The sequence below is a fragment of the Acanthisitta chloris genome, unplaced genomic scaffold (assembly GCF_000695815.1).
Source record: "Acanthisitta chloris isolate BGI_N310 unplaced genomic scaffold, ASM69581v1 scaffold36780, whole genome shotgun sequence".
Classification (NCBI taxonomy): domain Eukaryota; kingdom Metazoa; phylum Chordata; class Aves; order Passeriformes; family Acanthisittidae; genus Acanthisitta; species Acanthisitta chloris.
In genome coordinates, this window is record NW_008652874.1 from 33,495 (window position 1) to 44,523 (window position 11,029).

Below are 11,029 nucleotides of genomic sequence, written 5' to 3' on the forward strand. Positions count from 1 at the left end.
AACTTGGCCGTTTTTGTGTAGTGCTCATGAAAGTGTGTTTTCATTCTTAACCCTGCTCATCTGACACAATTAGATGAGTAAGATTTATGCACAATATGGGTTTTTCTTATTTAAGCATTAAATTCTTTTCTGCTAAACTTCGTTTCAGTAATTGTCTGTAACATTATTTTCCTTTGCTTTAAACAGCTGCAAATGCTGTTTATACTAGACAACCACTAAAAGGTTTCCAGGAAAGCTTCCCTTCAGGACAAGAGCTGTCTTTGAGAACAATTATAGTAACAGTAAGGAGTCAGTAGCCAAAGTCCACTGGACACTAGTTACTGTGCATTCAGCTGCAGCAAGCACATTTTGTCACAGCCAACACAACTTGGAGTTCAATATCTGACTTGTGTGACTTGGTAACTATTATCATTGTGGAAAAATAATCTTCGCTGTGCTGTGTACAGTGTGTGGTAGTGTGGCTACTGGAAAGCAAACATCAGTGGTGAAAGGAGGATTTCAGTGGGACAGAGCCTGTGCTTGTGCAGATCCAGTGACAAAGGAACAGAATCCAGAAATTAATGCAGCAGAGCTTCATTATTGACTTTTCCAGTGGTCTGAAGGACACTACTTTCTCTATAGCTGGAGTTAGATGCTCTTTTTTTCTCCTGGATAAAGTACTGGCAGAGATTAATGAAGAGGAGATGCACAGAGGTCTTGAGTATTAGACATGTTAAAGTAGATTTGCTCTGGAATGAAACATGAAAACCTGCTTTTTAAAAATCTTTTTTTTTGCCTCCTCCTGCAGAAAATATTTGTAATTATGTCATGTGAGTGACTTTGAAAATACCACGGTTCAAGTTGTTTCCAAAAAAAACATCCTGGAGTCACTATTATTGAGGACTAATTAATTTAATATTTCTCATACCCTGGTTATCTGATTTAGTGAACTGGTCTTCAGTACAGTGTGTCTTGTGTGAACATTGTAGGGTTGATGGGGAAACTGAAAATCAGACTTCTTTTTTTCTTCTTTATCAGCGACATCATATTGGAGATCGCAGTCTTTCCTTGTGTAACATGTTCTTGGACGAAATGGCTAAGCAAGCTCGAAATCTTATTACAGACATTTGCACAGAACAATGTACACTGAGTGATCAGGTGAGTTTGCTTGTGTCTGTCTTACTTCTTTGAGATTTTTCTCTGTTCAGCTTTCTGAATCTTTATGGTTCTGTCTCCTGTTCACTTTTCTCTCTCTGTTTTGGGGAAGTTTTCTGTTTATAAAATGGAAGGCAACTTGAGAAGAATTCTGAGTTCTAGGATTGTGTAGCTAGTCAAAGGAAGAACATGTTGCTTGTGTGATGAAGTCTGCTAAAAGATGGATTTTGATTTGGAGGGGCTCTTTCTTTTTGTTTGCTAGTTGCTGCCAAAGCATTGTGCCAAAACCATCAGTCAAGCAGTGAACAAGAAGTCAAAAAAACAGACTGGAAAGAAAGGAGAACCTGAAAGGGAGAAACCAGGAGTAGAAAGCATGAGGAAAAACAGATTGGTTGTGACAAAGTAAGCTGCCTCTTCTGTTCCTCTCACCTTGAATCCCAAGTGAAAACATATGTTTTACATATTGAATGCTTCTTGCTTAATTTGTTTTAAGTTTAATTGATTGTAAATGCGACAGTTTTGTAGTTTGTGACCATATGATGTTCTGTGGCTTGCATAGTGACTGTGTTCTGTTATATGGAGCAATAGGAATGTGTGTCCCTTGAATTTATCCCCTTGGCTGTTTCCTTTCCTGACCAGAGATAAGAGGAAAGGTTAATAAATACAGCTTGGGGTGTAAGGGATGATAGGAGGGGTATAAGTTAGGTGTTAGGAGAGACCAGAGGACAGGATAGTAGTGATAAAACTATGGAGATGAAGGAATCTAAAAGAGGAAACGTTAAGTGTTCAGTGTTGTGGGTAGGAGTGCCTAAACACTCACACACACACAGATGAAGAAGTGGTTTTGCTACAGTTGCAGCAACCAAACATCAGAGAACAGTAAAATTTTGAGAAATTGAGGGAAAAGAGATTACTTGTAGCTTAAGATTGGCTTCCCCAATACTTTTAGGTTTTTAGTACTGGTTAGTAGCAAATATTACTTGTATTGCTTAGTTCAGCTAGGGAAAAATGCCTTAACAGTCTGTTCTTTTGGAGGGGGGAGGGGAATATATATATGTGTATATATGTTTGAAAAGTTAATCTCACATCACTGTATGTGATGCAGATCCACATGCAGTTGTGGGATGTGTTCTTGCTCAAAATGCTGGTTTAGAATATGCTACAGAAGTGTCTCAAGGCAGAAGAAGATAATAAAGAGTTAGACCTGCACCTGCTCTTGAGGCATTAGCCATTCAGCATGTGCTTTCCATGATAATATATACTTACGTTGCATTAAATATTTTTCTTAATTTCTTGTTGCCTGTTGTTAAAGCCTGGACAAACTGCACACTGCACTTTCTGAGCTCTGCTTCTCAATCAATTACGTACCCAACATGGTGGTCTGGGAGCACACGTTTACCCCAAGAGAGTATTTAACGTCTCACCTGGAAATTCGCTTTACCAAGTAAGAAATCTTGTCAAGTTCGAAGTACTGATACACAAGATAAGCCTTTTGTGGGTTATGTTGGAAATACTGTATACTTACCACGTTAACTAAGTGGACTGTGGAAATCCTAAGTGAAATTCCAGCTCAATGATAACTATGTGTGCAAACATACACAGTTGTAGTAGGTTCCTATTTTAAAATAAAATGGATTGAAAGGCATAGCATCTATTTCACAGCCAGATCATGCGTTTCTGGTCCTGTCTATTTTGTAGGAGTTGATGACACCTGTTTTTGGGCATTTATAAAGGCTGTCTTCTAGCTATTATTTTGCAATGCTGGATTGTTTCAGGTGTTTCAGTTCATTGAAAGGAGACCTGAAGGTCAGAACTCAGGACCTGATGAAGCCAACTGCGAATATATTTTAATTACTTTTTCTTAAATAAAGTGTTGCCACTTGATATTCCTGTCTGTTCTTACCTTGATCTTCCCAGCATTATTTACAGAAATAGGCAAATGGCAACTTCTGGAGGGGACTTCATATTAAACCAGCCAGCTATCCTAGACTTGTTTTATGCCAAGGATTGCTAGTTATATATTTCAAGCAGGGTATAAGACTTAATGAATTTAATTATGAAGACATAATATTAGGTCAGTGGAGCACTCCATTTTTCAAGTAAGACAAGGTGACATGAAAATGAAGATAGCTTCATGACTTGATAAGAAGTAAACTCTAATCCTCAGGTTTATGAATTTAGACCAATGTTGGTCACTTGTGCTTGTTATTTTAATTTGGGGAAGTTTGGCTTGTGGACTGGAGCTGAAGTGACAGGCAGATGACTTTCAGAGGCTCCTTTCCTTTTTCTTGCCTCATGAAAGAAACTAGACTTGTTAGCCAAGCAGAATGAATGTGCAATTTATAGTAATTTTTCTGATTTTTAAGTGTGATTTCTTTCAGAGGCTTCCAATTTCCCTTTAAATGTAGTGTTAGTGTTTCGGTGTTAGGATTTGTTTACTGTTTTAATCTGCTCTCTTTTACATCTGATTGGACTAGAGCTTATTCTTATGCCACTTTTTCTTCTTGTTATACCAATTTTGAGTTGATTTTAAAATAAAAGACACTGCCTTAGAAGCAAACTATTGAAAATACTTAATTTACACATACCCAAGCAACAACGAGAAAGTTACTTTAAGTAATCTGATGTTCTCCTCCAGAACAACTGATCCCATTCACCTCTGAAGGTAGTAATCTACCAAATTCTTTTTTTCATTTTTTACTGTTCTGTCTTTGAAAAATACATACCACTTAAAAGCTGAGCTTTGGAAGTCTGAGACTATTATAAGCTTGAAAGGAGCACTACAGTATTTGTTTGCCAAGAAGACTTTGCTTTTAAAGACCCCCTGAGACAGTTTGCTTGAGGACCTGGTTTCAGTGACATACTGAGTGCAGTCTGTGTATGTTAAAAGGGAATATACAGTCCTTTGTGCACTTCTGCGCTGGCTTGAAAACTAGCCGGATGTATGGGACATCTGTTAGTTGAAGCCTGGTTTTATTTATAGTGAGAATTTGAACAAATCAAATTCTGTGATTCTTGACTTTTTTGATGAAGATAGAAATTACTGTGGAAGCTCCAGGGAGATTTGTTTCTCATTAACAGGATTCCTATTTATTTACTGAAAATATGTATTGGATATATTTTCAATTCATACTTCATTATAATTATCTGATCTTTTTTACACATATGTCAGACTAGAACTTTGACAGCAGCTTTGGTCAGATAATTTTTGCTTGGTTGATATGCTTTGTAGACTTCAATACATCATTGCTCTTGAGTTTCCCAGTTCAGCATTTTAAAAGACTTGAACATTAATTTGTTTAGAAAAGTAATTGTTATGTAAGTCCTGCACAGTGTGGATTGCCCCTAGATAGAGATATATATATATGAGGGAGAAATCTTTATTCTAGAAATGCTCAGTGAGTATTTTTAGTCACATGAAATTTTTGCTGGAACCACAGATGAAGTTGTTGGCATCGAGAACTGTTTTTAAAAGTGCTGCTGTAGTAGCTGTATTGATTAGAGTTATATACTTGCAGATTGGAGAAGTATTCAAATAAAATTAATATTTTTCATACCTAGAAGTGTTCCAGGCAAGGTTGGATGGGACTCTGAGTAACCTGGGCTAGTGGAAGGTGTCCCTGCCCATGGCAGAGGATTTGGACCTTGGTGATCTTTAAGGTCTCTTCCAATCCAAACCATTCTGTGACTCTGTGAAAAGCTGTGGATATAAAATCATCTATATAGCTGCCTCTTTGTTTAATTTTACTAATGAATGTATTTGTCTCCAATTCTTTTGCTTCTGAAAGGTCAATTGTTGGAATGACTATGTATAATCAAGCAACACAAGAGATTGCAAAGCCTTCAGAGCTGTTGACCAGCGTAAGGGCCTATATGACAGTCCTGCAGTCAATAGAAAATTATGTACAGATCGACATTACACGAGTGTTTAACAATGTTCTGCTTCAGCAAACTCAGCATTTAGATAGCCATGGGGAGCCAACCATCACCAGTCTGTACACAAACTGGTAAGTTATCACATGAATGCTTTTTACAAGTTTTTTGGATTTTTTTTTTGTTGTTTTATGGAAAATCTGGGCTTGGAGAAATGGAGTTGTTTGACATTTTCTTAATGTCAAATGTCACAGGTTTTACTTCTCTCAGTACCTGTTACAGCAGTTTAAGGTTTGCCTACTGTGAAATTTGCTTTTTATAGGGATGAGATGTAGAGTGAGATACAGGTATGAGTTGAACTGTCAAAAGTAAAACTAGTCTATAGGCTTTGCTGCCCCTTAATCACACAAGAAAACTTCATCTGTATATGGTAGCCATGAACATGTCTTTTCACCTAATGCTTTCTCCCTTTCTGCTAAGGTATTTGGAGACTTTGCTACGGCAAGTGAGCAATGGTCACATAGCCTATTTCCCAGCCATGAAGGCATTTGTGAACTTGCCTACAGAAAACGAGTTGACCTTCAACGCTGAGGAATACTCTGACATATCAGGTAAACTTTGATATTTCTACTGAGTGTTTGTGAGGAGTAGTGACTGTATTGCTTGAGTAATTGAAATAGCAGCAACTCTTAGAGCTTTCTATTATAGACAGCATTGGTTAAGCTTCAGTAGTATTTTAAGCACCTTTTATTCATGCTGCCTCTTGTCTCACTTTTCCTGTTGTTGGTCCAAGCAGCATTGCACTTCAGAGATAGGTATATGATGTCTTGGTAACTACTGCTTCAGTTCTATTACCATGCCAATTCTTGTGTCTAAAATTCTACTTTGGGGTAAAACATTTTTGCAATTAAAACAGCACTGCTAGATATGTGATGGGCTGCAATTAACCGAAGAAGGAATGTTTGAAGTAAAACAGTTTCTTTTATTTCTCAGAAATGAGAGCCCTTTCTGAACTTCTGGGACCATATGGCATGAAGTTCCTAAGTGAAAGTCTGATGTGGCACATCTCTTCACAGGTTGCTGAGCTTAAGGTAACCTTGGGAAACTGGTGGTTGGGAAGAGGGGTAGTTTTCTGGTTAAGGTTCCTTTAGGATATTTAATAGCTGTTCTTGTGCATGTCATCTTTTTGAGATGACTGCCTCCAACAAACTGGTAGGACTGTGAATTTTAGTCTTTTTTTGTAGTATGTTTGCACATGTGCATGTGTATGCCACATTCTTCAAGAGCTGAATGGTCAGGACTTTGTACAGACTTTTCATTTCTGTGTTAGATAAGTTAGGAGTAAAATCTCTTTCTATTATTTATCTCCAGGTGCTTGTGACGCCCCTGCCCAAGCCTGTTGACTCTCCAAACTGAGCATGAAATTCTCAAATCTGTTTTAGTAATCTATAAGGACTTACTTTCTTTACCATACATGTTAGCATCTGTTGTTTAGTTTACATGGATGGGAGACCTCAAGTCCTTTGTTCGTTTTCCTCATGTTTAGATGTATCTTTCCTTTTGACTCAACAGTAACCATTTATTATGAATGTCTGTGTTCTGATAAATAAGCCTCATACCTACAGCAATACAAACAAGTAACAAAGTAGGTGCCACAAAAAAAATTAGAAATACAGGCATGTCAAGGAAGTTAGCTGTGTGTATATTCAAAACAGCAAACAATAACAGGGGAACCACTGGGTGCCTGTGTAATTATCTCGTTCTAGAAAGAGGTTTTAGTAAGTTTAATAGCATGTACTACTTTCCCAGGATAGTAATGCTATTAAAATTTCACTAATTGGCATAGATTTGCTTTTCATATGATTTTTCTTTTGGTGTCATTTCCAAATTTAGTTCCAAGTTGTTATTACATCTCATGATTTTCAGTTTATTTAACTAACTAATTAGAATAAGGATTTTTTTTGTAGCTATTCATGCATGCTGTTGTTTTAAAATGCACATGAATACTTAAGAGATCTAAGGAACTTTTTCTGTTCTCTTCAACAAGAATTTATTGCTATTAGCATACCAGGCCTTTAAAAGTGTGTGGTTTTAATATATCACGTTACAAATTTCAAAGATCTTGCTCCCTGTAATAAACACCTGCAGTGGTGCTGTATGGCTGGGATATGTGATGTCCTAAAAGCTCAGGAGCCTTTTATTCAATGTCCCAGTTTAAGGAGAGAGGGGCTGCTCATGCTTTCCAAGCTGCCACAAGAGCATGCAGCAGCTCTGACCTGAGTGTCCAGCCAGCCAGAGTAATTGATTCCTTATGCCCATTCCAATTTTTGAGTTAGAGCATGAGCCCTTGCAGGTGAGAATGCTGTGATTTTAAGGTTAAGTTCTGTAACTTCTGGCTATGCACAAAGTGACATCTGTCACATTTCAAGTAAAGCACAAAGCCCTTGGGCAGATTTTTGTTGCTGCTCTATTTGTGCACTTACTGAGTTGTCATACTTCCTCAAAATCAGCACAGTTTGTATTGTGGCTCTGTGTATTTTTTTGAAAAGCGACTTTACATTGTGTCTGAAATCTGTTGTTTTCTGATACTGCTAAGGATAAGCAGAGCAAAATATAGATCCACATGTGCATGACCACATATTTGGAGGCAGAAATTGAAGTAATAAAATGTTCATCTCTTTGGCGGAGATGCAGTTGGCTTAGCAAGAGAGCACTGAGAAGCATCTGTGTGTGGGGAAGAAGGCAACAAGAGCATAGAATAGGGAATTGAAGAGTAGGGTTCAACATGCTCTGTTTCCCACAGTGGGACCAGGTGTTGGGTTTATATCTGAAGTTTAAGACTGGGGCAAGGAGGGGAAGATTGCCTCATTTAAGTGACTATTTGAACTGTGTTCCAGCCTGTTCCTTTTGAATCTTATGAACTAATATGCTGGTTATTCTTTGTCAGCTGAAAGCTTGACTCAGTAACAATGTGTGTGGGCCTTCAATCTTGCATTCTGGAGAGCTTTGAGGGTTTGAAATTAAAATGTCACACATCTGCCAAGTTCTGATACATGGTTTAAAATTGCCCATCTTGATTTCAGTGCAAACCAGTCTTGTTTTGGCTTTCAGCAAAAGTACATCTTGTGTGTCTTTATGCTTGCACATACGCACAGATTCATCCTCATTGAATGGTTTTGGTTGGAAGGGACTTTAAAGATTCTTGGAGGTGGTTAGTTTGCTGCATTTTGTGTAGCTTATTTCTTGCCTTGCATCTCACTGAAGATAAGGAGAGTGAAAGTGGTGAGTCTGGGTGGATTATGGCCTGGCTTCAGCTTATGGGAATAGCGTGACCATGACAGTGCAGTTGAATCCGAGAGGTCTAAGCTGTTGGACAGATCTGCTTTGCACAGGCTGCTTACTGGAAGATGGGAGCAGATACAGGCCACAGTTCATTGCATAGCAGCATTATAGTTCAAGTTGTGTTGGGTTTTTTCTCCTCCTATGGTCACAGGAATATTTACTCTGAAATTTTAATCTCCCTACTTACCAGTTGCTATGTTTTGCCCTATTCTCAGTGTGGATTGAAGTGAAGTAAAATATATTAAAGTAGTTAGCAAGACTATCAAAAGTTACATGTTCTTGTATCCTAGCAGTAGGTTCCTGCAGGTATCTCTCTTAGGTGTTATATGATACATCTTAAATCACATTCCAAGCTTATGGTGCCTACATGTTTGATGAACATTTTTTCCTGCTGCCTCCTCTGGTAATTAAGATGTATTGGAAACCTTCCACTTGAAAATATAACTGCTAATAATCACTTTGGAAGGCCACCCTCAATCCAGCATATCTTGGTTACTCCCTCCATCTTTCAGTTATTTTTTCCTTGATACTGTTTGGTGAACAAAACTCTTCTTTAGACAAAAAGAAACACTTTCTTCCCTGTTCAGAAGCACATTAAGATATGTCCATTTTTTAGCCCATACTTGTCCTCTACCTGAAGAGGTTTTCCAGTTCTGAAATAGGGTACTTTGCATTCAGATGGCAAAAATATTTTTTGTAAGAATAAAATGCCTATTTCTTGCTTGAAGAGAGTTTAAAAATACTGCTTGGCACATCATAAGTTCCTCAGCTAGCTAGAAACCTTTTTGGATCTGACATTTTATAGATGTGATTATGCAATCTCTAATTTAAATTTAAATCTGATGCATATTTGGAGAATGATTTCAGGAAAGTCATTGCATTTACCCCATGCTACAAGTTGCATGTATGAGAGCTGTTAAAAATTAGGAACAGACACACATTTTCTTTTCTTCTTGTCAAACTGACACGAAAACTACTGTACTTGTGTTTAACTGTTTCGGGTTGAGGTGTTGGGACTTGAATGAATGTCTTTGCTTTTGTTTTTGTATTATAATGGAAGAAAATTGCAAGCCAGTTGCACCAAGATTTAGCCATCTGACTCTTACACTCTTGAGTCCGGTTTTTAATTTTACCAACATGAAGTTTCAGTATAACTGCTGCAAGGAACAAGCCAAAAGACTGGATTAGCTTGTGAACTTGCATTTTTATTGATATGTGTATACTTTTCTTATAAAAAGCTGAGTGGCACCAGGACCTTTTGTCTGGTTTTACTGAGTTTTATTCTGTTGCTTTAAGAAGTGGTACACATTGCTCAATACAAAAACCATGTTTCAAGGGGTATCCAATCCTTTTTGAGTCAGAGCTGCTGTTTTGTCAAGTATTGCCTGACAGTAATACTGATAACTATAATCTCATTAAGAACATCTATATCCCATGGGGTTAGTTGCCTCTCTGCCAGACCAAAACATCCTTGGCATAATGTGCTGAAATGTATAGCTGACCTGAATCCTTGCTTCTTTACAGAAACTTGTGGTGGAGAACGTTGAAGTTCTAACACAAATGAGGACCAGCTTCGACAAGCCAGACCAGATGGCAGCACTCTTTAAAAGATTATCATGTGGGTAACTAACAAGGTCCTACTGAAGATACAGAACTGGGTTTATATTTGTCTTTGCAAAGAAAATGAGAAAAATTAATTTCTCTGGATTAAGTACACAGAAGCAGCAAGATGTTTGTGAGCTCGTATAAACTGATGGATCCTTTCAAACTTTTTCAGTCTTCTCACATACAGCCAAAGTGACATTTCAGTGTTAATATAGTAGTGATGAGCTTTGAGCATCTTTGAGGGGTGATAACACACAGCTGTAACTGCAGTAATCTGCAAAACAGGTGTGTAGCTGTAGAATACAAAATAAAAGATTATTATTGAGTTTTTTGGCCCCGAGAAAGCACAGAACCAGCATCCAGTCAACTGAGTGCATGTGATTTTGTTCCATGAAGGGGTTAAACATGATAGTCTTCTACTGAAAATCCCTTTGTGGATTCAGCTATAAAAACTTGCTTTTAGCACTGTTTATTTTGGCCCTTCTAGGGAATGACATTTGTTTCAATACCTTGCTGTTTTCAGTATTTTGTTAGATGTTTTATTTCTCTGCTTTGAAGAACTGAGCTTGTAAACATCAACACTTTTTCCTTCATTGTTCTCTTTTCAGCTGTTGACAGTGTTTTGAAGAGGATGACAATTATCGGTGTTATCTTGTCTTTTCGGTCACTGGCACAGGAAGCACTTAGAGATGTAAGAAATAACTGAATATGTTCTGAATTTTTCCCATTGTATTTCCTTTAATGGAATGATAGTACTGTTTTGGAATGCTGCCTCTTAAAAGGTTGTCATGTGGGTAAAAGGGTAATACTCAGTCATAACTGAACTTGGATTTGCAAGTTGGGGTGGGGTGGGTTAAGGTCCCTTCCAACCCAGACCATTGCAGGATTTTGCACCAAGGACTTTGTGGTCCATCAGGTGAAGGGAATGCAGGAGATGTGGTGCAGAGCAGGTGAGAACAACAGAACTCACTGGAGCAGGCAGTGCAGCACATGAACTGCCTTTCCATAGCAGAGGTACATATGTCCCAGAAAAATAACCTTTTCCCAGCTTGTGGAATAGAAAATGATCCTTTCA

At 37.9% G+C, this 11,029-nt stretch overlaps 1 protein-coding gene across 1 annotated transcript in view; it reads left to right on the forward strand.

Moving 5' to 3' along the window:
* The window catches only part of NCKAP1 (NCK-associated protein 1), a 58,296-nt gene that overhangs the window by 32,685 nt on the left and 14,582 nt on the right, over nucleotides 1-11,029 (forward strand). The window contains exons 19-26 of the mRNA XM_009078668.1: nucleotides 1,018-1,137; nucleotides 1,397-1,536; nucleotides 2,447-2,578; nucleotides 4,923-5,141; nucleotides 5,488-5,618; nucleotides 6,001-6,098; nucleotides 9,874-9,967; nucleotides 10,563-10,645. Of these exons, the coding sequence (XP_009076916.1) occupies nucleotides 1,018-1,137; nucleotides 1,397-1,536; nucleotides 2,447-2,578; nucleotides 4,923-5,141; nucleotides 5,488-5,618; nucleotides 6,001-6,098; nucleotides 9,874-9,967; nucleotides 10,563-10,645 (1,017 nt within the window). The remainder of the gene's footprint in view (nucleotides 1-1,017; nucleotides 1,138-1,396; nucleotides 1,537-2,446; nucleotides 2,579-4,922; nucleotides 5,142-5,487; nucleotides 5,619-6,000; nucleotides 6,099-9,873; nucleotides 9,968-10,562; nucleotides 10,646-11,029) is intronic.